This window comes from Miscanthus floridulus, chromosome 15 (genome assembly GCF_019320115.1).
Source record: "Miscanthus floridulus cultivar M001 chromosome 15, ASM1932011v1, whole genome shotgun sequence".
NCBI lineage: Eukaryota > Viridiplantae > Streptophyta > Magnoliopsida > Poales > Poaceae > Miscanthus > Miscanthus floridulus.
In genome coordinates, this window is record NC_089594.1 from 5584775 (window position 1) to 5612207 (window position 27433).

A 27433-nucleotide genomic window follows, 5' to 3' on the forward strand; every position below is an offset into this window, starting at 1 on the left:
TGTCCCGTCAGAGTCGCACACGCTGTCGTCGGTGCCGAACTGTGAGCACTGCCACGCAAAGAAATTCGAGGGTGAACCACCTAGATTCTGTTGTCGGGGTGGAAAGATCCATCTTTCAAGTCCTAATACACCACCAGAGCTCATGAGGTTGTGGACAAGCTCAGACGCTGATGCTAGGCACTTTCGTGCAGACATCAGATATTTCAATGGCCACTTCTCTTTCACTTCTCTGTACTACCACCTAGATCGTGTGACCACTAACATGAAAATATACGGTGTCTACATGTTCCGTGCCCATGGCCAGATTTACCATAACATACGATCATTTGGTAAAGAGGATGGTGTTGAAAAGAGACACCTCGAGCTTTATTTTTATGACAACGATCCGTCCCTCGAGCATCGGATGAGCAAGTGTCGTAAGGAATGCGCCCAAAAAGATAGAGAAGTTATAGAGCAATTGGTTAGAATCCTTAATGGGAATCCCTACTCTCAGGAACTAAGGCGTGTGGGACACAGTGAAAACCACGAGGATTACCATGTCGAGTTGAACCTTGACCAGCGGCTCGACCAGAGAACATACAACATGCCAATAGCATCAGAGGTGGGCGCCGTCTGGGTTGAGGGGAGTGAGCATTTGGGCCAATTCTAGCATAGTGTTCTCCTACAAGGGAAGGATCAGTCTATACATGGCATCTGCTCATACAATGCGTTCTATGACCCACTATCATACCCGATATTCACCCCAAAGGGTGAGCTCGGGTGGCACAATTGCATTCCAAAAGTGGGTAAGACTATGGCTCAAGTTGAGAGAGCTTGAGAATTGCGAAAAAGGCGTGCTGAGAATGTTGGAAATGAAGATTATGATGAGGATGGAGGTAACTTGAACTCTTTTCAATAATGCAATATAAACCATTTTCTATTAACTCATAATACTTATTCGAACAATGTTTCCATGTAGAACCTATTGGGAATTTATGTGTCTCCGTGCACGACTACTACTACTACAAGTTCCAGATGTGGCCAGGGATATTTAATCCTATCCTCTATGGCAGCCGTCTTTTCTAGCAGTTTGCCATGGACACCTACATCAAGATTGAGAGCTCGCGTTTAGACTTCATGCTTAACAATCAGGATACTTTGAGAGTTGACCTATACCAAGGCCTGGAGGACAGCATGCATTCGGGTAAAGGATCTACTGAGAATGTCGGAAGGCGTACTGTCATGTCTTCGTCATTCATTGGAGGACCCCGTGATATGAGGCGCCGGTACATGGATGCAATGGCTCTAGTGCGAAAGTACGGTAAACCTGATATCTTCCTCACAATGACGTGCAACCCTAACTGGGACGAGATCAAAGACGAACTCTATCCGGGCCCGACAGCATAGGATCGTCCAGATCTCGTCACACGAGTCTTCAGGGCAAAGTTAGAAGCGATGAGGAAAATGTTGATGGAGAAAGACATACTTGGGAAGGTCAAGGCCTACATATATGTAGTGGAGTTCTAGAAGAGAGGCCTACCGCATGCACACTGGTTGCTAATAATGGAATGAAAGTACAAGCTCACATGTCCTGAGCAGTATGACATGATTATCAGTGCAGAGCTACCAAACAAGAAGCACCCTGAGCTCTAAAAGATGGTCACGAAGCATATGATGCATGGTCCCTATGGGACTCTTAATCCACATTGTCCATGCACGGCGGGGCGCGGCTCATGCAAGAACCATTACCCATGACCATTCTGTGAGTCAACATCACAGGGAAAGGATTCGTACCCCATCTATCGGCGACGCAATGATGGACGTACGGAAAAAGTCTGAGGCCATTTCCTGGACAATCAATGGGTCATCCCTTACAACCCTTGCCTGCTGCGTACCTTCAACTACCATATAAATGTTGAGGCCTATGGGAGCATTAAATCAGTAAAGTATCTGTTCAAGTACATATACAAGGGACATGACAGGGCATCGGTGGTGATGAGAGAGGCTGACAAAGTAGACGAGAAAGGGGAGATTGATGAGATCAAGCAGTATAGAGACGCTCAGTGGGTGATGCCTCTAGAAGCATTGTGGAGGATATATGGCTTTGACTTGAGCAAGAACCATCCACCAGTATAGCAGCTGCAGCTTCATCCACCCGGCATGCACATGGTGGCATTTAATAAAAGGGACACGGTCGAACGGATCGTTAATAAGCCTGGTGTAGAAGAGTCAATGCTAACAACATACTTTGATTATAACAGGCAGCATGAGGAAGCCCGTGGAATCTTGTATCGGGACTTCCCGGAGCATTTTACCTGGCATCCTGATGGTAAATTTTGTCAGCCTAGGAAAAACTCTATTTTTCAAGTTGGCAGACTCATCTCAGCTCATCCTGCTGAGGGAGAACGCTACTTTCTTCGTGTCCTCTTAAACAATGTTGCTGGTGCTGCCGCATACGAACACCTAAGGACCGTTGATGGCGCGCTCCTACCTTTGTTCCGTGAAGCTGCGGAAAGGAGGGGTCTAATCGAAGAAGACAATACACTGGACGAATGTCTAGCTGAAGCTACTTTATTCCAGATGCCTTCCTCTCTGTGAAGGCTATTTGCAACAATATTGGTGTTCTACGAGCCCAATGATGTGATGGGGTTATGGTTAAAACACTACGATGCAATGTCAGAGGACTACAGCCGCAGTAATCCGTCCCCGGACTTGGTGCAACAAATGGTTTTGATAGACATTAGGAACATGTTGCAGTCCATGGGGAAGGATATAAGGTCATTTCCTCTTCCAGATATTGATCACACATATGACACTGCCAGCCATATTCCTCGTGAGATATTTGAGGAAGCTCACGTCAGGCTGAATCCCAAAGATGTGCTATTGTGCGACTCACTCAACGCCGAGCAAAGGTCTGCATACGATGAGATTATGGCCGCTGTCCATAGAAAACAAGGCGGGGTGTTCTTTGTGGATGGACCTGGCGGGACGGGAAAGACCTTTTTCTATAGGGCACTTCTCGCAAAACTACGTAGCCAGGACAAGCTTGCCGTGGCTACAGCTACATCTGGAGTCGCAGCGTCCATAATGCCAGGCGGGAGGACAACCCACTCGTGTTTTAAGTTACCCCTCTCTGTCAAAGAGGGCGGCTACTGTAGCTTTACGGAACAGAGTGGTACTGCCAAGTTGCTACAGCAAGCATCTCTCATAATTTGGGACGAGGCATCTATGACAAAGAGGCAAAATGTGGAAGCACTAGACAATAGCCTACGGGATATAATGGGCTGGTCAGACCTACCGTTTGGTGGGAAGACTATTGTCTTTGGTGGGGATTTCAGACAAGTCCTCCCTGTTGTGCGAAAAGGATCTAGGGCTTAAATAGGCAGGGCTTCTCTACGAAGGTCGTATCTTTGGGAATACATGCGCCACCTAAAGCTCATCCGCAATATGAGAGCTTAGAGTGACCCATGGTTTGCAAATTATCTGTTGCGCATTGGTAATGGAACGGAGGAGGTTAACGGAGATGGCGATGTGCGGATTCCAGACGAGATATGTGTCTCGTACTCTGGTAAGGCCGAGAAGGATCTTCGTACATTGATCGACACCATCTTTCCAGATCTAAATGCAAACATGGCAGACAAAGACTACATCACCACCAAAGCGATTTTATCTACATGTAATGATTGGGTGGATATGATCAATATGAAAATGATTGATATGTTCAATGGTGGCGAGATGGTATATCACAGCTTTGACTCTGCGGTAGATGATCCACATAACTACTACCCATCGGAGTTCCTTAACAGTTTGACCCCCAATGGCCTGCCTCCACACGTCTTGAAGCTCAAGCTCGGTTGTCCTGTCATATTGCTTAGGAATATTGATCCTGCCAATGGGCTATGCAACGGTACAAGGCTGCTGGTGCAGGGGTTCCGAAGAAATACAATCGACGCGGAAATCGTGGTGGGGCAGCATGCTGGGAAGCGGGTATTCCTTCCCCTAATACCGCTATGTCCGTCTGATGATGAGATGTTCCCATTCCAGTTTAAGAGGAAGCAATTTCCTATCAGGCTGAGCTTCGCCATGACGGTCAACAAGTCACAGGGCCAAACTATCCCGAACGTGGGTGTGTACCTGCCTGCACCGGTGTTCTCTCATGGTCAGTTGTACGTTGCGATGTCTAGAGCCATGTCAAGAGTAAATATCAAGATCCTTGTCCTCCCGCCTGATGCGGATGCACAGGAGGAGGAGGCCAAAAAGATAGAGAAGAAAAATGCTAAAAAGAATGCCGAGGGAAAAAATTAAGAATGCGTCAAGTAGAAAAGGCAAGGATAAAAGGACTCCAACAATGGAGGGAACTTTCACAAAGAATATTGTATTTAAAGAGGTTCTAACACTATATGCGAGGTAATATAACATATTGACGCTTATCGGTGCATTTTTCATTCAATTTATATTGTACAAATATTATTTTAGTAACACATATTTGTTGTTGTTTCTAGGCATCTTTAAATGGTACTTTTATCAGACTCTACGCAGAGATGTTGTCTATACACTACATGCCAAATGGAAAATCATCCGTACACGATAGATTTACATTTTAAGAACAATGTTGTGTAACATGACTATATTTACTTAAATGCTACATTTGAGTTTGTATATACGGGCTGCTTGTGCATGGAGTTCATCCTGAATGCTTTGATGATTGCGACACTGCGATCTCCATGACTGTGCTAATTTCACGAACTTTACTTTTTAGTTAAATATCACTTTATTGACGCTATTTAATTTCACAGTATTGTTATCTTATTATGCGATCCATATGTTTTTAATAGAAAAATTAGCTGATCGGTAGCGACGCACGGGCACGATACTAGTAACAACAAAAAGGGTGAGAAATCGCAAATCTCGGATGTGGTTGCAGTGCCATACTGTACTGGTTCCCTCCCTGGCTTGGAAGGTGCTCCCTCTGCAGCCTGTCCATACTGCTGCTGGTGGATGTAGTCTAGCTAGTAGCACGTAAATGGTGCAGCTCTACGTGCAAACTTAATTTGACACCAATAGACACTGCTTTGAGATGCCCACACTTACACAATGGATGGGCGAAGCAAAACACTACTAGAAATGGGAAGTTCAAAGTTGGAAACTGGTGTCGAATAGGTGATGAACCATAATCAAATTTCAAGCATTATTACAGTGCTTCGGGAAACAATATGACACATAGTGCAACACATTTCTAAAAGGGAAAAGGGGAATGCAAACAACATAACATAGTTTCCTTAAGCATTATTACAGTGCTTCGGGAAACAATATGACACATAGTGCAACACATTTCTAAAAGGGAAAAGGGGAATGCAAACAACATAACATAGTTTCCTTTTTGTTACACACATGAGGAGCAAGACCAAGATCACTAGAGAGTACGTAAGAGTAGCACGTCCACAGGAGACTTGCAAACAAAAAATACAAACACTACTAGTAGTCACTACGGAAAGGGACGGAAGTCACCTCAGAATATCATAGATGAGGGTGGTCATCAAACCATGTCGTCGTCTTTAGCCATGCAAATCTCGGAAGTCGATGGAGCAGCGCTGACACCGGCACAGGTGTGCACCTCTGAAGCCGATGGAGCGCCTGCACCAGTGGTGGAGACCTTGGAAGTTGGTGGTGGAGCGGTGCCATTGTGAAAGTTCCCTTGGAAGCTTGGGAGCAACTCCCTCTGCAGCCTCTCGGAGAAGGTCTCCATCCCCATGTAAAACAGCAGGAGCCAGACATATATAGGAGAGGAACTCACCGCCTTTGCCCAAAGCCTTGGCGTGTAGGTATCCTCTGCATCTGCTGGCTGAGAAGCAGAGCATCTGCACCCAGACATCCTGGATCTCTTCCCACCTCTTCATCTCATCCATTTTCAATAACTTCTGTGCAAGGTCCCAGGCTTGATCAATGAGATTTTCGTCTCTGTTGGAGCCTGCCATTGATGATTCCTCTTGAGAAGATCTCTCTGACTTTTGCTGCGTGACTGTAATTATAGTGTCCCTAACAATTGCTTCATTTGATGATTCCTCTTGGGAAGCCCTTTTCTCTGACTTTTTTCAGCATGACTTTCCTCTTTTGTTTGTCTGACTCCGCCACATGGCGTGCACCGACTCCAGCATACTGGATTCCACTCCCAGTCCTTGAGGTTGAGGATACCATTGAGCTCATCATAGGCCGTCTTAAAGAGATTCTGCCTGGAGCCAGGCAACAGCATCTCAGGATTAAAAAACAAGAGGTACACCATGTCTGCATTGTACAGCTTTACACTCGACGGATGCTTGGCTGCATTGAGGTCTACTGGTGGTAACAGATGTAGTATATGCCGCCTGTACCATTACTCTGCATGCATGTCCTATTAGTGTCCTCCGTGGCTCAGCAAAGGCACATCTATGGTCTGGAAACGAGGTGGAGAAGAAGAAGCAGAAATCCGTGGCGAGGTGCCAGAGGAGAACACACTCATCGAATGGCCTATTCATGTTCAAGCCCCAATGGCTGCTGTGGTTCGTCTTGTATCTTTTGCTTCCACCCGTCTTGCAGATATCGAAGAAGCAAGTATGTAATTCTGGCAGACGAGAAGCAGGGCTCCATGCACCAGAGTTGGTCGAGGAAGTCCCTGCAACCTACCAAGCTTACAATCCGCATCTTGATGCTGTGCTTCTTGTTGCGGACAAAGTATCCCGCAAGACTATACTGAGCGACTGTCTGTCGGCCATCAGAGGCGGACCATCCCCCCAGACAATAGCGTAGAAGGAATAAGCTTCTAGCACAGCAGTACAACATAATATGGCATATGTAACCTTGACATCGGTACCATTATAGGCTTCTCTGTGACTCCGGTGGAAGAGAAGAGACTGATGGATTGGATGCCCACGGTAGCACCAGACGCGAGAACAATAAGCACGCCTCCCCACATTTCCCAACAATTCGTACCCTATGTACCTGTTATTAACAACGCTACGACTTCCCTCATCAGGAACAGCAGTTTTTAATTTGGTACAGAGAAGTAAAAACGCACTAGCGAGCTGTCTTCGCACGGAGTCATATGCTCTGTCCTCCCTAAGCCCCCAAAATTTCTTCAAGATACTAATTCGACGAGGATAGGGAGATGAAAGGTCTACGAATAGCTTAGAGGCCTCACCACGCTCTTCAGATAGGCTTGCTTCTTCTCTTAATGGTTGTGATCGAGGATGATTGCTGCTGTCCCCCCTCTGCTGCTCCATCCTTGCTTGATGATAATAATACTAAGCCATACATTTTGCAAATACAAATGCATATATACTAAAACACCATACACTCGTGATTCCACATGATTAGAGACAATGCAAGCACATCTACGCGGATAGATTGGAGGAGGGGAGGGACCATTACCTCGAGGAAGCTTCGGGAGACGAGATCCGGGCACCTAGGGTCGCATTTGGGGGTTAGGGTTTCGTGGGAGCGCGGAGGGAGGCCAGCTGCAGAGAGCCGGCGCTTTCAGAATGGAGGGAGGAAGAAGAAGGGGGCCGCGGCGCGGCTTCAAGGGTCCAGACCTCGGCGTTGAGTCGGGCCGCGCCGTGTCTGGTGTCTCGGCGTTAAGTGAGCCCGCGCCGAGCTATTGGGCCACGAAGCGTTGTTGGGCCGCCTGGGCCCCACGCCGGATGGTGCCAATAGCTCGGCGTGTAGTCCCACCGCGCCGAGGTTGGGCCTGTGGCGTTGGCTGACACAACGCCGACGTGTCGGACCTCATGCGCCACCGTGTCGCCGTCGACCGGAGTCGTCCGTGACGTGGCAAGACCTCGGCGTCGTGTCAGTCGACGTCGACCCTCATACCTTGGCGTCATGTTCTAAGACGCCTAAAAATGGTCTATTTTCAGCAAACGTTTTGGCATAGGTCTTTTTGTAAAAAATGTTTTCAAAAGGGAACAAAATACAAAAATTTCACAAGGATCGTCACTGTCCGGCTCCCCCTAGCACACACACAAACGCCCATCCAGCTTCCTGGGGGCGACAGCAGCGAACCAAAGGTCTCGTCGCCGATGCTGAAAGTGACAATGCCACCGTCAAAGCATAGGAAGTGCAGATACCCGTCTAGGAAGACAGCTGGGTAGTTCCACGGCGTCACGGAGCACAAGGGAGATCTCTCAGCACTAGGCCTCCAGTAACCAGTTCCAGTTGTGCCGAGGACGAAGACCTCGCATGTTGTGGGCGTAAAACCACCGCCTCCATCTCCAGGTTCAGGGTCGGAGACACGAGCACGACTTTGTACTCCTTCCTCGTCGTGCAGTAACCAAGGCCGTAGGAGACCCTAAGATAGCAGGGTGGCTCCACGGATCGTCTGCTCCATCCTGAAGTTTTGTATGCCATCTTAAAAGGCACCTGGCTGTCTGGCAGAGCCAGGGCCTCGCCGGAGCAAGGGTTGGCGACGTAGTAGCCGCCGCAGTCAGTGGCTCGGATTAGAACGAGGCCACGGCAGGGCTTGGTGAGAGGCACGACTGACTGTAACCAATCGTCTCGCATCAGCTTCTCGACCGCACCGTCGCCAAGCTGCCATGAATACAGGTAGCCGTCGTAGGAGGACCCAACCGCGGTGAGGAGCAGCCTGTGGTGGTCCGCTCTGTTGGCTCGCTGGCGGTGGAGATCGATGAAGTAGTCGGAGGAGAGCATCGCGGACCACCCGCGGCAAACGCAGCGGAAGCGCCCCACGGACTTGGCTGGCAGCCGGGCGAGGATCTCCGTCACAACTACCTCGTTGGGCAGCGCCTCAGCACCGAGGTCGCTGTCCGCCGCCATGTCGTCCTCCGTGTTCACGGCTCACGCTCGAACGAACTTGCCCAGCAGAGGAATCGGCGGCGGCGTGGTGGAGGTGGAGGGCAACACGGCGCTGGCGTTCCAAGAAAACGGGGAACGATTCCACGATACGGCGATGGAACCGATTGTCGAATTAAAATATTACTATAAACTACTATACCCAAGTATATCTCCTATCTCCTGTATACAACAAAAAAGACTAAAAGTAAGACTATTTTTTAGTGCGACTTTTTGTTAGGTCGCTCCTCCCTTCCGGCCATACGATACCCCACGCGATAGAGAAAAAAAACTGTCATCTCTGCGATCCCCGCCTGCTTTGAAGGAAACAAATCGATCACCTGAGGCTACATGCATGGAAGTAAATAATAATCATGCATGGAAGGAAACAATTGGCAAAGATCAAGCAAGACTCCTCCCTTCCGGTCATGCGATACCCCGCGCGATAGAAAAATAAATTGCCATCCCTACGATCCCCGTCTGCTTTGAAGGAAACGAATCGATCACCTGAGGCCATATGCATGGAAGGAAACAATAATCATGCATGGAAGGAAACAATTGGCAAAGATCAAGCAAGACGACTCAATGAGGTTGGCTCTTAATTTTAGTATTTCCAGCATGCAGACTAGAAATTAAAAAGTGGCTACTCCTTGAGAACATCAATGGTGCCAAATAAAAGATGTGCAGGTTATACATGATGAGACTGGTGAACCTTCTGCAATTTCCTAAACGAATATTCCCACCATTCGTATATAGGTCCATTCTCCTGCGTTTCTTCGTACTCCAATTAACATATAATATGAAAGTATTGTTGTGTTCATCACGACTTTCAGTTGACTACCCCCATTAGCATATACTTCCTCTGCCCTAAAATATAAGTCGTTATGGGATGTGTGCAGGTCAAACTTTCTTAACTTTGACTAGGTTTGTAAAAAAATACGTGCAATATTTATATCTCCAAATAAGTTTATTATGAAAATATATTCAATGGTCTATGTAATGATACTAATTTTGTATTATAAATATTAATATTCTTTTTATATATAATTGGTCGAAGTTAAAAAAAGTTGACTCCTCGGGAAGCGAGAATGAATTCTATTCTGGGACAGAGGGAGTATATGAAAGCAGTGTTGAAAATATTTTAACAATCAAGTTCGTCTCTGTCTGATTGGTAAGCTTAGACATCATAATGGCATCAAAAATTTCGACTCTCATGGACACCCTCATGGATCAGTGCAAAGCATCCCAATCCTATAGCATACACAAATGGCAACCTTAAAGTTATGATATTTTCAAAGGGTGGACAATAAAGATCATCTTAGACGTTCTGGCATTAGAGCATATACGTGCAGACACATAAACATGGTGGTGCAAGTGAGCAGCCAGCAGGAGTCGAGAATTAGGGGGTGTTTGGATCCCAGGACTAAACTTTAGTCCCTGTCACATTGAATTTTTAGATATCAATTAGGAGGACTAAACATGAGCTAATTATAAAACTAATTACATAAGTTGTGGCTAATTCGCTTGCCAGCGCCGTGTACAGGATGGTATGGAGATGTAGTTGAACTTATTCGTGGATTTGTTGGCGCACGAAAGAAATAGATATCGGAAATCTCTTCCTGCCAATATAAAAAATGATCTTAGCTGCATCACGGAAAGATCTATACAGTAGAGTTTGTGAGCCTGCGACACCATGCTCTCTGTGACTGTGTAAATTTCATGAACTTAGCTTTTTGGATTAAATGTCACTTTAACGTCGGTCATATACTTTTACAGTATTGTTATCTTATCGTACGATCCATGTGTTTTTAGTACAAAAGATTTAGCTGTCTCGTAGCAACGCACGGGCACGCTACCTAGTACTCCCTCCGTCCCTTAACGTGTGTCGTTCTAGAATTTGGCTCAGGAATTAAGGAACCTAGCGACAAACCTAAACACCCCTATAAAATACGGAGTACGTTCACCTGCGAATGGACATGTCATTAATGCTCATTCTTGGATTGAAAGATGCAGGCATGCCACACACAAACATTATTTTTACAGTAAACAAAACACAGTTGTCACATCAACTTTTTCTACAGTTACACATGCACTGCATTATTTTGGACTTAAAGAAACCAAACATTACACCAAATCGTGGGCGGCAAACAGCACTTGACGCCAAAAAATATCAGTGCGCTCCATTTTTATACAGAAGAGGCAAACTAATTTTTGAAACTAGTGCTCCTAGCGCCATTTTTCTAACTCATGTGCCAATAAAGCCTGGTAACCCTTCGTTCCACTCATTTGAACCATTTCTCATGCATCCTCCATGGCAATAGACTTGAACACAGTACCAGAGGGAGGGGAGGAGTTGCCAGATCTCAACAAGAAGCCTGATGAACATGAAGAGGATCATAATCCCTTCGAAGATGTAGTGGATTCAATTGAAGTTGGGAGATCTGGTCGCTTTGGTCTCCATCCTGATCAAATTCATGAACAAGCAGAAATTCATCAAGGTAAGCACGTTTGCTTGTATCCAAATCTGAGTGTACTGTTTCAAGCTCTCTCTCTCTCACACACACACCCTCTCCCTCTCCCTCTCCCTCTCCTAAAATTAGTGTGCTGGTTTATTTCTGTCCTAAAAATCATAAGCAACATCAGGGAATTTAGTCATTACTATCTTTTGTCACCTGAAACTCTTTTCTGTACCACTTGTTCTATGTAACATCTCTATCCTAAAATAGCATGGGCTTCTCTTTATCTTCTATCCATCCTAAAATTAGTATGAACTGGTAGTCTCATAAAAATTTATGCAACATTAGTTAGGTTTATGTGTGAGGCATGCAACTCATATTTGCTTCTGGTTCAAAATGAAATTGTAGTGAGGGGAGAATAGCTCACTTGTGGGGTGACAATGCCTTTCATATTCATCAGCTGCTTCTGTACGGGTGATAATGTTGGCCAGATTTGAATGATCCACTAGTAGAACAACAAGGAAACCTGCATGTAGGTGATTATTTCCCTTAGGTTCAAGTCATGTTTGCAAGAATAATTGTCCCTATGAAAAGTTTGATAATTTATTTAATGACAATCAGCACACAGCAAATACATTTTTTTGTATGAAATGACAACACTGCCTTACAAGCAGAACATGATACCTTGGACGATCTCATACAAGACTTCGGAGTGTACACGGATGATGTTGACATCATATTTGATGAAGAGGAGTTGTCCGACTCGGATGACGACGAAGATCAGCAAACCCAGCAAGAAGAAGCAACAAATATGGTCAGGATTTTGACAGAAAGAGAACGGCAAGACATTTATGAAGATTTGCTTCGGTTAAGCAATAATGGCAAATTAAAAAGAGATAGCACAACACTTATTGCTGCAAAGTACAATGTCCATGTGCGTACAATACAACGGGTATGGCAGAGAGCAAAAAAATATTTGGAACAAGGCATACCAGTAGATGTCAAATCTTTGCGACCTAAGAATTATGGTTGTAAAAAAATTCAAGTGGACCTCACAAGGGTTGTTGATATTCCCTTAAACAGAAGGGGTACCATAAGGTCACTAGCAACTGCTCTTAATATCAATAAAAGCTCTCTACATAGGTTGTTCAAAGAAGGCTTGCTATGACGACACTCCAACTCATTGAAGCCTTATTTGAAGGAAGAAAACAAACAGGCAAGGCTGCGGTGGGTTCTCTCTATGCTACAAGAAAGTACTCTACCAGACAATCCCAAGTTCAAAGAAATGAAAAATATTATTCACTCAGATGAGAAGTGGTTCAATGGGACAAAGAAGAATCTGACTATGTACATGCATCCAGATGAAGAAGACCCACATAGAACAGTGCAAAATAAGAATGCCATTCACAAAGTCATGTTTTATTCTGCTGTTGGAAAGCCTAGGTTTGATGCTGAAGGGAGATGCTATTTTGATGGGAAGCTAGGCATATGGGCTTTTGTGCGAACGGTACTAATCTTTGTCTAAATAATACTTGCAATCCCTTTTATGTTATTTCAAATAACATTCTTTTTAATTACAGGAACCAGCAAAAAGGAGAAGTGTCAACAGACTAAGGGGCACACCTATCACAAAGGCCATGAAGGTTGATAGACAAACAATGAGAACTTATATGATCGACAAACTCATACCAGAAATACAAGCTCGTTGGCCCAGAGAAGCAAGGCATGAGACAATATGGATACAACAGGACAATGCTCCTTCTCATGTACCAGTAGATGATGCAGTTTTTGCTGCAGCAGTAGCCCGAACAGGCCTCGATATACGCCTAATGAACCAACCTCCTAATTCTCCTGATATGAACTGCCTTGACCTTGGTTTCTTTGCTTCTCTTCAGTCGCTAACGGATAGAACGACATCCAGAAACATGGACGAGCTCATCCAGAATGTGTACATTGAATATCAAAACTACAACCCCATCCTTCTCAATAGGGTATTCCTCACACTACAAACATGCATGATTCAAGTTATGAAGGATAATGGAGGCAATAGGTACAAGATCCCTCACATGAACAAAGAGAGGCTAGAGGCACAATGCATGCTCCCTACAGCTCTAAGTTGTGATAGCCAGCTAGTTCAAAGGGCTTTTGAGTTGTTGAACACTTAATGGTTTTGTTCATGTAAACATCGCTAGTGATGCTTTTGTGATGCTTTTGTGTTGTATAAATTCTCTGTATATATATGATCATGTATAAATTCTCTGTATATATATGACCATGTATAAAGTCTCTGTATCATGTGGCAGCGACAAACTAGTAATTCCTTAGTGTGTCATTTAACATTGCAACTCACAAAGTATACCATAACATAGATACATGCAAGCACCGCAAATCAAAATGAACCAAACCAGTCCAACATAAACCATCAGTGCAAACAACCAACAACCCATTAGTACCACCAGCACTAGGGTGGAGTTACAATCAAAATGTTACCAATACCACTACAAGAAATTTGGCTTTACGTGACGGTTTAATTGTGACCTTCTAACAAATCATCACAGAATGTAGTCATCTGTGACGGTCCAAATCCAAGGTGATGGATGTATGACGATTGGTTAAATTAACGTCATAACTGGACGTCACAGATCATTTTAGTCATTCATGATGGACTTATTGGAAGGTCACAGATACAACATCCAACGTGTCATTGTGATGTGGGCGTCCACATCGTTCCTACATGTCATGCTGAGTGGCAGGGGGGCTGGTGGGACCTACCTGTCGGTGAGAGATGTAAATAGGGAAGGTGGGAGGAAGGTAAATGGGGGAAAAAATGCCGCTGATAGGAATTGAACCTTGGACCTGTCGATCACAACAGCAGGACCTAACCACTTGGATACTGATTCATGTGTGTATACTAGTGATATGTTTATTCTTTTGGCCGGTGGCAAACAAATTAGGATAGTTCTGAAACAAATTAGAGACCGTGTCCAGGTCTCCAGACCACGCGACCGTGTCCAGACCACGACCCTGTCCTCGCCCGCCGCCCGGTGCGCATCGCCCCTATCCACGCCGACCACCGGGCGTGCACCGCCCGCCGCCCCAGTCCTCGCCGGCCATCCCTCTCCGCGCGGGCTGCCCCTGTCCTCGCCAGCCACCGCTGTTAGTGCCAGCCTTGTGGTCCCTGTCCGCGCCGGCTGCCCCTATCCACGTCGGTCGTCCCGGTTGCTGTCAGCGGTGGCGCGGTGGCCGCGGTGAAGGCGATATCGAGAAGCAGCCACGGCAGCGACTCCGTCAAGCCCCCCTGCAGGGGATCCATCGCCGCGCACCTCCAGAGATCTTGCCTCAACTGATTTCAATTGGTACGGATCTGGCACTATTTTATTATTTCGATAGCTAAGAAAAAAAAATAACAGAAGAAAAAAGAGGCACCCTGAACAGAGACGCGCGCCCTGGAAAAATTACGCACGCGCTCTGAAAATTTCGCGGCGAGCGGCCTTCCCACCTCCAATATTTGGCTACGAATTTACCATTATGCCCCGCCATCCGTGCATCCCACAAATGAAACAATGGGGATATTTTGGTAATATTGCAGCGCCATATATAATCTGGCTCCACCGTCTTGCAGGCAACGGCGCCACCAAATCCCCCCAAATCCTCCAATTCACCCAGCCAACGCCGCCACCATCCCCCCAATCCATCCTGCAGCCTCCACCATCCCGCAGCTCCGGCGTCCATCAGCCCCGCTCCACCATCCCACATCCTCTAGATCCACCGATTCCTCCACCGCCGCTTCACCATCCTGCTCCGCCGTCCAGCAGCCTACAAGCGCGGCCTCGATGGTGAAGGTGACGAGCGCATCGAGCGCGACCGCCACCATCCCGCAGGCACCACCGATGTCGCCGAAGAAGAGGGGCAGAAACCAGCGAAGGGGCCACGGCGGGGAGAGCATGTTGAAGGTGAATGTCTCTCCTGCACCTTCTATTTTGGGCGATCTAATTTTGGCGGAGGGGGATGTGGTCGCATGTGCCCCATGAGATGGAGTTGTCCCTCCTCTTCTCCGTGTTTCGGTGACGTACATTGTTGTAGAGTCAGTGTGCTATTGGGGCAGGTGATGGACATATAGGAAATGGTTCACCACTGGCTAAACTTTTTCTGTACATTAGCAAAAATTGGGGGAAATCAGGGGAGGGATGTTTGCTGGGTTACCTCACTAGTATTTTCTCTTGGTTTATTATGTGGAATTGTGGATGTGCTTGAAAAGCTTGGGATTGATGCCCTGAACTAAATTGCCACAAGATCCTCGTCAATTTCTGCTGCTACTACTAGCAGTGCCTTCTCAGAGTGATAACATATGTGGGGTTCTTTAGCCTGAACTGTTAATTTGTTATAGGTGCTGCTGCTGTGAATTCGAAAAGGCCACGGCAGGGAAACCCGATTGAAGGTAAAGTGTCTCTCATGTAGCTTCTATTTTGGGTGATCTCTATTTCTGGGAATCACCACTGTTTACTATTCTGCGTTCTCCTTTAATTAAAAATAGTCATTGTCAGCTTAAGGTATTTGTCGGTGTGAGATTAGTAATGGAGGGTCCTGGTAGGAAAGATAATCTGCATGCTCGTCACAATATAAATTAGTTTACAAGTGAGGTCTTTTCACTATAACGTGCTGACATCTGCACTCTTTGTTCCTTCTCATTGCAGAAGCTCCGATCAATCCTTATTTACTCCTACGGATGAGAAAGTGTATGCGCAACAACACATACATGCAGAAACTAGGACTTCCTATGTTAGCTCAACTGTGTGCGAACACTACTATTTCCCCAGAAAAGCGGCAGCAGCAGGACAGAGAAGACTCTGGTTCGGAGTACAATGGTGGGGATGAGGCTAACAGTGATGCCCATCTAAGTGATGATGACCTGGAACCTCCTACTTTATCATCTAAGGTGCTAGTTATTCCATAGTGTCAAATCTTAATATGTGATTTGCTTGCTAATTGCATCTAATGTTTATCTCCCATTCTGTATGTTTGATTGGTTCTTTGCAGAAGAAGACAACAACAAAGAAGAGGAAGACAGGTGCTAAGAAGGAACAACCTGGGATGCAATCTAGTGTTGTCACAAGGGGAATGAAGAATCGTCCAGCTGATGTTAATGCAATGAATAATCAAGCTGAAATCCCTAATCAGGCTACAGAGGAAGGTTAACTGACTACATTCTTGTAACAAATCGAACTCAAATTTAGAGACAACATTCCAAAGTACTATTACTAACTCTATATTGCATTGTAGCTGATGCAGGTGAGCAAAATGGCTGCCTGGCTGGAGATCAGCATGTACGCACTGAGCTGAACCTGGATGGACACACTCGAAATGGCGCCACAATGAATGATGTCAGTGAAAATGGACAAACACAGGTTGCCAACATCGCTGAAGGTGTGTATTTCTAAGTCTTGCACATTGTAATTCCATACCCAACATAGGACAACAGTATACTAACACAACTCCTTCGTAGATGACCTATTTGATGAGGAGAACAGGACGAGGGGACCTAGTATTGGGAGGGAACTTGTTCAGATGACTCGCTCGAGGAAGAAGAGACTTCCTTTGGTTATTGAGCCAGGGAAGAGAAGACCAAACTCAGTGATGATCGCTGCAAAATTTGCAACTGAGTGCAACATTGCAGTAAGACAAATTGTTCCAATATTTCCACATTGGAAGGAATACAAGAAGTATCCTAAGATGATCGACGCGTACATATCGAGAGTTGTTGTAAGTGTTCAAACTTGCCCCTTTCCACTGTTTATTTGCAACATTAAGATTGTGCATTCAATAACAATTGGCAATGTTGTTTACTGTCACCAGTCAAAGTTTCATACGGATGTAGATTCATTACCTATGAAAAAAGCATGTGTGGCTATGCTGAAGAAAGTTGTTCGCCAGCAGCGCTACAAGCTGAAAAAGAGGTATTTTGATGCTTTGCCACTACATCTGGTGCCCAAAACATCTCCTGTGGACACAATGACTAATGAGCAATGGGATAAACTTGTGGAACACTGGAAAAATGAGCAAAAAATGGTAAGATCATCCAACTTTTACAATTTCATCATGTTTGATGTCATGTGTGCTTAGCAACAGAACTGTATTGCTGTAGGTGACTTGTGAGAAGAACAGAGAGAACAGAAGCAAAGTGCAGTTCCATCAGACCACTGGTTCTCGCAGCTATGAACTGCAAATTGTAGATTTGGTGAGTACAACTCATTGTCACTTTCAACTAGAACATGTTGCTGGAGCTTCAATTGCAAGATACTATATATGAACATGCTATTTGTGAGGTCTTTTCTTCTCTGCATATTTAAAGCTTTGTATGTAGCTATGGCACAAAGCTTAGTAATAGTTGACAAAAATCTGCTGTTGGTTGTGAGGTCTTTTCACTAGAACATGCTGTTTGTGAGGTCTTTTCTTCTCTGCATATTTAAAAGAGCTTTGTATGTAGCTATGGCACAAAGATTAGTAATAAGGTTGTGGTACAGATTTCGCTACTGCATTTATGATTTTCATTCTATCAATTCCTGTGTTTGACCTTGCTTCATATAACACTGCAAACTGTATGATTAAAGTTCCGAGTTAGAAACCATGTCCAATTCCAGATAATGAACAAAGAGAACAAAATACTTGTTCAGAATATATGTTTGGGTGTTATAGTTTGTCTGGTTATGTTTCATGCACTTCATTGGATGAGAAAACACAGAAGTATAATTGCAGGGTGATTCATATTAAGGAGCATGACACTTATAAACTGATTCACTGAACTAAATGAAACTTATCAGAGTAGCACTGTCATCGCAAAATCAAAACTGATTCATATTAAGGAGCATGACACTTATAAGAGTAGCACTGATTCACTGAACTAAATGAAACTTAAGCTGAAGTGTACTGATCTACTTATACATGAACACTCAGTGATGTTGCAACAAGATTAAATCTAGTATAAAGTGATTTGTTAGATACAACAATAATCAACCTCTAAAGTCATGCCTGAAACAATTTTATCCTGTACAACCTAAATTTAAATTTTGAATCTGAGCTAGAGAAGATTATTAAGCACGAGAATATTTGATTGCAGTATCCTAAGGGTCACTATGGGACTTGGATCTACAGTATAAATTTGTATGATAATAGTGAAAGGATGGACAAGTCTACAGTAGTTTAAAAGCATCCCTAAGTTCCTATGCTGAAGGCCCTGCTTAATAAGAACAAAATTTAGAAAAGATAAATGGATCAATCAATCCTCAACTATGGAGAAAATGCTAGAAACTTCAGTTTATTCTTTGGTATAAATTATATGCACTATACCATAACAGAGGAGCACTGTAGCAGATATCTTAAGCTGTAACCACACCATAAAGCAAAGATACCTTTTTCCTGTCCCCTATTTCTTCCACACGTTGCTTCTTTTCTTTCGGTCCATCAGCAGTGACTGCTTGTTCCTCATTGTCCTTGCTCACGGTAGAGGTATCAAGTACCTCCTGTTGGTTCTCAGATGGAGTGGTATTGTCCTTACTCGCGGTATCAGAGGTATCAAGCACCTCCTGTTGCTTCTCAGATGGAGCGGTTTCACCTTTCTCCACATCATTCCCAATCCCATTGTCGGCTTCCTCACCAGAGTGGTCTTCATCCTCATCATCTGAAGAATCAGAGTCCTCAAACTTTATCTTTTTGTTTAGTGGCTTGTCTGGAATGTTTTTAGGCTTCTCATCCGATCCTTTCCCATCAACCAGGTCTTCGTAGAACTTTAGAAACAACAATGCAACAAAAATCTGCTGCTGGTTGCTTGGTTTTCAAAATTATATCACTGCATACTAAACTTGGGGCTGCAAAATTAGTTATGCCACTAACACTAGAAAATCTAGAAAATGTTCTAACTTAGTTTGTTTAATACCTTTTATCTGTGTTAGTAATACATAGAATCAGCAACAGTTTTTTAGAGTGTCCTTTTCTATTTTTTTTCAGGCGGACAAGTACAAAAACGAACCACCAAATGCACTGGAACTATTGAAAGAGATGCACTACAGCAAAAAGAAAGGATTTACTCCTGCAGTTCAATCTCTTATTGTAAGTAAAATCATACTTAGTTCACAATCTGATGATACATTAGGTTCATATATCATGATCATTGACCTATCTATGTCTCTTATGCTGCTAGGCTGAAATAGAGGAGAAGCTGAATGAACCTATAGATGATGGTCTTCAACCAAAGGATGTGACTGATGTGGTCTCTCAGGCCCTTGTTCAGAAAACTAAGAAGAGCAGGTTTCTTGTAAATGTGGGGCTCCAAAGCAATGCCACACGTGTTAGTGCTGAGCATGACCTAGAAGAGGAACTGGTGGTGGAGAAACAAACATCAAGTGATCTTAGGGAGGTTGTCAAGGCTCAACAACAACAAATGGAAGAAATGATGAAGAAATTCCAGGAGGCAGAAGCAGCTAGGGCTAAGCAAGAAGAGGAGTCGAAGAAAAGGCAAGCTGACATTGATGCACTGATCAAGACTTTGATGCCCATGGTTCCAGGATGCCAAGCAACACAGAAAGGTTGTCTTGGGTTATCGGCTGGTGCACTTTGCTGTTGGTTGCTTATTTTGGTGATGGATGTTGCGCTGTGAACAAGTGGCTGCGTCTTTTGGTTGAATTGATGCATGGCTGTGAACTTATGTGCCTATGAACGACTGCAGCATGGTCTTTGACCTGTGCATGCACGGCTTTTGGTGATGGATGTATGTTCTGTGAACTATATTTAGATGTATGTGTGAACTGCAGCTGTTCTGTGAACTACAGCATGGTCTTTGACCTGATGCATGCTTTGTTGTGCCAAACTTCATATGTAACTATATTCAGATGTATGTGTGATGATGGGACCTTGGCATATTTATGTTTATCTGTGATGATCTGTGGTCATCTATAGCGATGTGAATCATGTGAATTTAAATTTGAATGTGTCATCAATTTAAATATGAAATTAATGTCCATTTAAATTTGAATTTGGTGTAATTTAAATTTGAATTTTTGCTGATATGTTATGGGCCACAATGGGCCAATTCTACTATGCAATTGGGCTAGCCCAATAGTGTGTACTAAAATATGGGCCCAACTAAATCTAAAAAAAATACACAAAACATGGGCCTAATTGAAGAAAATAGGCCATAAAAAGCCTACTGATGATGTGGCAAGGTGGCAGCCTAATGACATGGCAACAGCTGAAGTGGCAGCAAAACCATGACGGTTCAAATCATCACCATAGCCTCTTCCTATAGTTGCCCTCCGGTTTATCCATGACGATCCAAAAAACCAACCTGTGACGTTCTATTTCGGTCCAAAAAATGTATGACGCGGGATAGGTGACGTTTCACTGGACCGTCATCGATAGTTAACTGTGACGCGTTTTCGCTTGTCCGTGACTAAATCAAAACGTCACGTAAAGCCAAAATTCTTGTAGTGTACCTTGACTACGATCTTGCGTGTTGTAGCCCAATGGATCTAACGTTTGGAACTCTTGAAAACATCTTCATACACAGGAATCTAGTGAACATGTCTGTTACCTATTCGTTTAAGTCATCATCTTCCACCTGTGAATGGCCTCGCAAGTCCACACCATCCTAAAACCAACATCCCTCATCATCAGTTTCCAGATCCGAGAAGCTAGCTTTATGGTCCACCTCCTCCTTGCTAGTATCCATCTGCACCTTGGCACACGACATGTCCAGCTTGTCGCTCTCCATCTCCACATTTCCACTCTCTTGCTCCAACTTTACACTACCCATCTGCATTGTGCTATACAGCATGTCGAACTTGTCGCTCTCCACCTCCAACTTCACACTGTCCACCTCCAACTTGGCACTCTCCTTCTTCAACTTGACCCTATCAACCTGGACCTTGCCAGACAACATCTCCAACTTGTCGCTCTCCATCTCCACATTGCCAATCTCCTTCTCAAACTTGACATTGTCCATCTGCAGCTTGTTGCTCTCCATGTTTACCTTGGAAATCTCCTTCTCCTGCTCTAGCTCAAAAATAAGGTCGCGCCACTGGTGAAGCATAGTACTGCACAGAAACGATAGAATTTATACACAAAATCAGTGGCGGAGCTTGGAGCCAGAGCCCAGCTTGACCCCAACGTAGCTCCGCCGATGCACAAAATCAGCAAGTTACCATAAAATCAACAACGTAAAGCTGGCTTACCCCAAACGCCCACGACCTTGGTTGCCACACGGCCTAGCAATTCTGCTCACTGTAACAATTTCATGTGGCTGTGTCTCAGGCACGTACTCATCCTCATCGCCAAGCAAAGATGAACCCTTAACCCCTTCTTCTTCATTCGAATCAGGTATCAACTCGAATCGATCCGCACCCCCTTCCTGTGTATCTTGAGCAAAATCTTGTCCTTCGATGGCGATGCAGTTAAGCTTATGGTCCCACCAAGTTCCACGACGACGATCCCGACCGCGCATCTGCTTTGCAGGCCACATCCTATGGCTTGAAGGGATTCCCAAGGCACGCTTCATTCGCAAGTGGCGAATGAACCGGCTAGGCCCATGTGCCCCGTTGCCGCCTGCCATCCAAGGATTGTCTGACAAAAGAACACTGCAATAAGAGTAAAACACTTGATTCTCATGCAAATGATAAACTGATATGACAAAAAAAGAAGGGACTAAAAAATTTGAGAAACAGAAGCCATTCTTCTTAATGAAAAAAGCACTAGCACAGCAACAGGATTTCTGAGCATAATAGTAGCTGAGCCATATTTTTCGTAAATGTCTAGGCCATCAACAGAGTGGATTAGATGTGCCTAACTTAATTTTCTGAGCACTATAATGGATTATTCCTGTACAACCCGGTCCAAAGGCTCAACATGCTCTTCACACACTGGTGCATGATGTAGGTAACCTATTTTTTATTTGCTTATAGTGGTCATGGAAAGATTGAAGTTTTTTCAGAATAGAGATGTGATTTTTGGAGCAGGAGGAGTACCTTGACGAAACTTGAGGGTCCTCAACACAGGCCCTCAGATCTAGCCTAGCTCCGCCTTGAGCTGGTAGGAGGCAAGGTTGTGGGAGGCAGTGTGACGACAGCAGAGGGCAGCGGCGACTAGGAGCGGCGAGCCTCTGTGGGTCGGCGCGGAAGCCGTGCTTCACCCTTGCGCTGTCGGATGAGTCTCGGCGATGTCACGTGGACGAAGGGCCTGCGTTCTCGGCTCCCCTAGCCCGGCGCAGGATGAAAGGGAGGGGCCGGCCAGAGGAGGAGGCAGACGCCGTGCGCCACCGCACGAGTGAGCCTACGCTCTCGCCTCCTGCAGCCCAGCGACCGGCGACGATGCGGATGGGGCAACCGGCGACGACGATGGGGCGAGCGGCTACGAGGATGCGGCGACCGGAGACGATGCGGATGCGGATGGGGCGACAGAAGACCGACAAGGATGCGGTCGAAGAGGGCGAGATTGGGGATCGGTGGATTTTTTTTACGAAGTAGCCGGCCTGTGCGGTGGTGTGAGGGGAAAGCAGTGAAGGGATAAGGCTGCTGCGGGCGACGTGCGGTGGGAGTCTGCACCTATGTGTGGGACCCGCATCACTAGCCCAACGACACACATTAAGGGACACCGCTCCACGGACATTAAGGGACGGAGGGAGTACTTATCAATGCACAATGCTTCGAGCGGGGTATCCATATACTATACGGGAAGTGTATAGAGACAGAAACGGATGCAACACGGTTAAATATAAACTCGGATTGCACTAATTTTTTTTATCGTACTAGCAAATATGACTGGGCGTTACAACGGGAGAGAGAAAAACTACCTGACATTAATAGGAAATAAGGACAAATATGTTATATATTTATTTATGTCTTAATTTTTCATAAATTTTAATGGCTATAATTTATTTATGATGATCATGACATCCATAACAAAAGTTAATATCATTAATATTATATGACAATGTCCTATTAAGTCTGCAACTAATTTAAATACTCTCATTGTTCCAAATTGTAAGTTGTTCGGACTTTTTTGGATAGATGGCTTTTGCTACGCTTCTATATATACATTATGTCTAAATACATAGTAAAAGTTATATATATATCTTGAAAAGCCAGAACGATATGATTTACAATTTAGAACAGAGAGAGTACAACTTTGGCTTTTTTTCAATTGTAAAGCACAAAAATATTTATTCGTAACATATCATAACTTTAATCTATATCTATAAGCCAGAGAAACTACGCGGAGGATGAAAAAGGAAACACTCAACCAATGAAAAAAAAATAAAACGGAGCACATGGAAACACCGGGGACGGGCTGGTCGTGACCCGCGTGCATTGCGGTATCCGAGGATGAGCCGAGCAGAGGGACGTACTGTTTCCGTTTTCCTTCTTCCGTTCGTTTTCCTCTTCCTGTTTTCCTTTTTTTTTCTTTCTCCTTTTCTTGCGTTCTTTTTTCTGTTTTCGTTTTTAGTTTTCCATTTTTTGTTTTCCCTTTTTCTCCACGTTGTGTATCTTTTTTTTTTCTGTTTCTTTTTTCATTTTTTGTTCTTTTCCTTTTTCTCCACGTTGTATCTTTTCATTTTTTTCTGTTTGGTTTCATGTTCCATTTTTTTCGATTTTTCAATACTCTTCGTTCTAACTTCAGCTACTTCTAAAAAACAATAAATATAGCATGATTTATGAGTCACGGTCAATATATGACCCACTATGTTTTAGAATCGAACTCCGTATATGCTAGACAATATAGCTATTCTAAATCGTATGAACATGGGTTATATACATAAGTCTGGACAGAAGAAACTCTTCATTTTCCGTTAGTTAGAGGGATATGGACAAAAAATGGATGGACCAAAAAAATGGGCTGAAATTTTACCTCTTTATTATTAGATATAGATATAGATATAGATTTGATTCGAATACCAACACAAATCTAGATGTTTCGATGTAAACTGAAAAGTTTTTTTTTCTCTCAAATGGTCAGGCTAGCGCCTGGACATCCGAACGGGCGCTAGCGTCTAGACGCCCGTGCTTGCTACGCCTGTCCGCGCCCCTGCATAGGCATGCTAGCTGCTATGCTAGCCCCCACGTCTGCACCGCCAGCTTCACACGAGGGCCCGCGCCGCTCCATTTCCCACGCCTACGCGCGCCCATGCAGGGGCCGCATCTCGATTTGCGCTCGCACGGTTTTCCGTGCCTGTCACCTGTGCCCCCTCCACACCCACGCGCATGCAGGCGGGCCCAGTAGCTACAGCAGGCGGTTACGGCGAATGGGTCTAACTGCAATATGTGCAACACTAGGTCTACTTTTGCAACATTTAGACAAAATACTTGCACTATACGCCCGAAACGGTTGAAACACTTGCAACATACGTTTCAAACACTAGGAAAATACGTGTGTATTAGCCATTGCAAACATATGCGACATCCAGATAAAACAGGTTTGCCCTAACGGGCCGCGCGGCCCATCGCCCTACTTGCGTCACATTGTCCCAAGGTCACCCCTCTTTCTTCGTCTTTAGGTTCCCGCTGAAAGGACCTAGGATGCCGCCTAGAGTGGAGGTGAATAGTCATTTCTGGAAATTAACACATTTAAATGCGGAAACGATTTAGTAATGGAAGTTTCCAAGTGGAAACTCCAAATCAGAGTAATACAACCCCTCATAAGTTAGCCAACGAGTAAATAAACAATATTAAATAATCCTAGGAGCCTAGAATCTGCAACACAAGAGTTAGAACACGGATCAAATAAATTCAGCACTGAGCTCAAATACCGGACGTGTCCGCTAGGTATATCGGACGTGTCCGGTATACACATGTTCTGCAGAACAGCCCCCCCTCACAAGTTAGCCACAGAGTATATAAAGGATACTAAATAAGTTTAGGGGGCCAAACACCTGCAACCAAAGAGTTAAATCAAAATGCAATTAAGTTTGACACAGGAATCAATATCGGACGTGTCCGGTAGGATACACGGTTTCAGTGGAACAGCTCCAAACTTGCTCCTTTCAATTTCTATCTTCAAAACAAACTGCAGATACCTACTAGAGATGACAAGATACACAGAGAACCTGCACAAGAGCTGGAGCAACACAAATATCGAAAGAAATGCAAATTGAGACATGATATTTATTTTACCGAAGTTCGGACTCGTTCGAGTCCTACTCTCCGTTGAGGGGGCTGCGGGCGACCTAGAGAAGGTCAGCTCTAGAGAGTACCATGAAGGTCACTCTAGCCGGAGTCTTTTCCAACTCATTTTCCTCCTTCCACTAGTTGATTCTCAGGCGGTGGAATATACCGTTACAAACTTTCTGAGACACACCATAATCTCTCGGGTGCTCTCCGGCGACGCCTAGCAGTCTAGGACCGAAGAGTCCAAGAGTAACAAATGCAAATCACCAAATAGACAATATGCGCAAGTGCTCAAGTGGTTGGATTGCTCTCTTTTTGAATTTCTCTCGACCCACTAATGAATTTGGCAATTTGGATCACACACTCAAAATCGTGCTAGAGGATCAGCAGAATCAGCAACCTCCAAAGGTGGAGGCTTGGGGGTATTTACAGCCCCTTTGAAAAACTAGCCATTTTCTAGACGTTGGAATACCGGACACGTCCGGTATGACTTGCACTGCGCCAACGGTCACTGAGTTAAAGTATGCGAGGTGTCGGAACTCCCGACGCTTCTCGGGACTTCTGACCATCGGAACTCCTGACACACGTCGGAACTCCCAATGAACCCATTTGAAAACTAGCCGTTGGGCTCTGGTCGGCCATACCGATTAAGCGCGAGACGTCGAAACTCCCGACGATTGCCGAAACTCCTGACTATCGGAACTCCCGACTCATGTCGGAACTCCCGACCCTCGGCTCGTTTGAAAAATAGCCAATGGGCCCTGGCCTACTATACCAGACACGTTTGGGGTCATACCGGACACGTCCGGTGTGACCAGGCAGTCAACTCTCTAAGTCAGTTAAGTGTTCAGAACTCCCGATGATTGCTGGAACTCCCGACTCACGTTGAAACTCCCAACGAACCAACCCGAGAACACCAAGAATTTTACATTGGCTGGGCAAATACCGGACACGTCCGGTATCAGACCAGCAAAAAAACAAGTTAGCTCTTTTGTCTCTCAAACATTTAAAACTCACATGTGTTGGCATGAGCACTTATGAATAATTATCTATCAACATGACGCATCCCTCTTAAAAGTACGGCATACCTATTAAACTCAAGATCAAAGGAAAAATGAATTTATACCACTTTAGTTGATCTCTTTTGAATTGATGCCGTCTCTTTCAATCTTCATCAAGTAAGGGTGCCAACATGTTGATATTGATCTTTTCACTTTGAACATAGCCATCTTGAGCACGTGACTTGATTTCATTCATCAAATATGAATAACTCCAAATGCATCAAGTCACTTCCAACACTTTGTCCAATATAGATTTGATCCTCCACATCAATATGACCATCATATCTTAATTAGTTCCTCAACTAAATGCAAGTACTTTCTTCTTCACCCTAGCTAGGTTCTTCGGCCGCCAAGTCATCGCTTGCCCTTCACCCTTGCTTAGTACCTCAAAACCTTTCCTTGCTATCTTCACCATCTCAAGCCATCAAGTCACATCTTGTATTGAATCATCCATTTATTTGTATTGTTATCTTTTTCATTTCAATTTATTAAGCTTCAAATATGAGACCACTCCATATGCAATCCCTCATGTCTCATTAATTAATTCTTACCGTGCTTGCTTTCACATAGTACATGGAAATCCCACAATAAATAAGCCTTTGCATGAATTCCATATGCATTGTTGTCTTGTGCTTGAACTAGATTGTTTATACAATAACACATCATTTTGGCTTTCATTAAGTACCTGTGAGATAATCTATTACCTATCCACACTTATCAAATGGGTTAGACCTTTAATCACATTATCATTTAATCATCCAAAACCCACTAAAGGGCTAGATGCACTTTCAATCTCCCCCTTTTTGGTGATTGATGGCAACTTGATTAAAGCTTACAAAAGGATATAAACATTTAAGCTTTTGGGTTCAATGATTTATGAAAGGCTCCCCCTTAATATGTGCTTATGACTAGAATTCACAAAATGTCCTCAAATGTCAATTGCACATACTAAAACATATAGGAGACTCCC

The 27433-nt window shown here is 44.5% G+C and overlaps 2 protein-coding genes and 1 pseudogene across 3 annotated transcripts; 2 read left to right on the plus strand and 1 right to left on the minus strand.

The window, feature by feature from the left end:
- Nucleotides 1-1074: 1074 nt before the first annotated feature.
- On the plus strand, nt 1075-4284 carry LOC136506889 (uncharacterized). The gene is made up of 4 exons (XM_066501779.1): nt 1075-1295; nt 2580-2891; nt 3855-3966; nt 4024-4284. The coding sequence occupies exons 1-4, from the start codon at nt 1075-1077 to the stop codon at nt 4282-4284; spliced, it is 906 nt and encodes a 301-aa protein (XP_066357876.1).
- Nucleotides 4285-11097: 6813 nt separating this feature from the next.
- On the minus strand, nt 11098-21873 carry LOC136506890 (uncharacterized; annotated as a pseudogene).
- Nucleotides 14725-20129, plus strand: LOC136509641 (uncharacterized). 2 transcript variants are annotated; one of them, XM_066504387.1, is made up of 10 exons: nt 14725-15208; nt 15643-15693; nt 15950-16191; nt 16293-16446; nt 16536-16679; nt 16759-17015; nt 17109-17321; nt 17398-17490; nt 19257-19358; nt 19450-20129. In XM_066504387.1, the coding sequence occupies exons 3-10, from the start codon at nt 15982-15984 to the stop codon at nt 19903-19905; spliced, it is 1629 nt and encodes a 542-aa protein (XP_066360484.1). In that variant the 5' UTR covers nt 14725-15208; nt 15643-15693; nt 15950-15981; the 3' UTR covers nt 19906-20129. The 2 variants fall into 2 exon arrangements, with proteins under 2 accessions (XP_066360484.1, XP_066360485.1); XM_066504388.1 differs by having other exon boundaries at nt 16545-16679.
- Nucleotides 21874-27433: the final 5560 nt, after the last annotated feature.

Coding starts and splice junctions, on each gene's coding strand:
- LOC136506889 (XM_066501779.1), top strand. CDS start 1,075: ATGGACACCTACATCAAGATTGAGAGCTCGCGTTTAGACTTCATGCTT. Junction 2,892..3,854: donor TCACTCAACGCCGAGCAAAG/GTCTGCATACGA, acceptor CATATTGCTTAG/GAATATTGATCCTGCCAATG. Junction 3,967..4,023: donor GGCAGCATGCTGGGAAGCGG/GTATTCCTTCCC, acceptor TTCCCATTCCAG/TTTAAGAGGAAGCAATTTCC.
- LOC136509641 (XM_066504387.1), top strand. CDS start 15,982: ATGAGAAAGTGTATGCGCAACAACACATACATGCAGAAACTAGGACTT. Junction 16,192..16,292: donor CTCCTACTTTATCATCTAAG/GTGCTAGTTATT, acceptor GGTTCTTTGCAG/AAGAAGACAACAACAAAGAA. Junction 19,359..19,449: donor CTGCAGTTCAATCTCTTATT/GTAAGTAAAATC, acceptor TTATGCTGCTAG/GCTGAAATAGAGGAGAAGCT.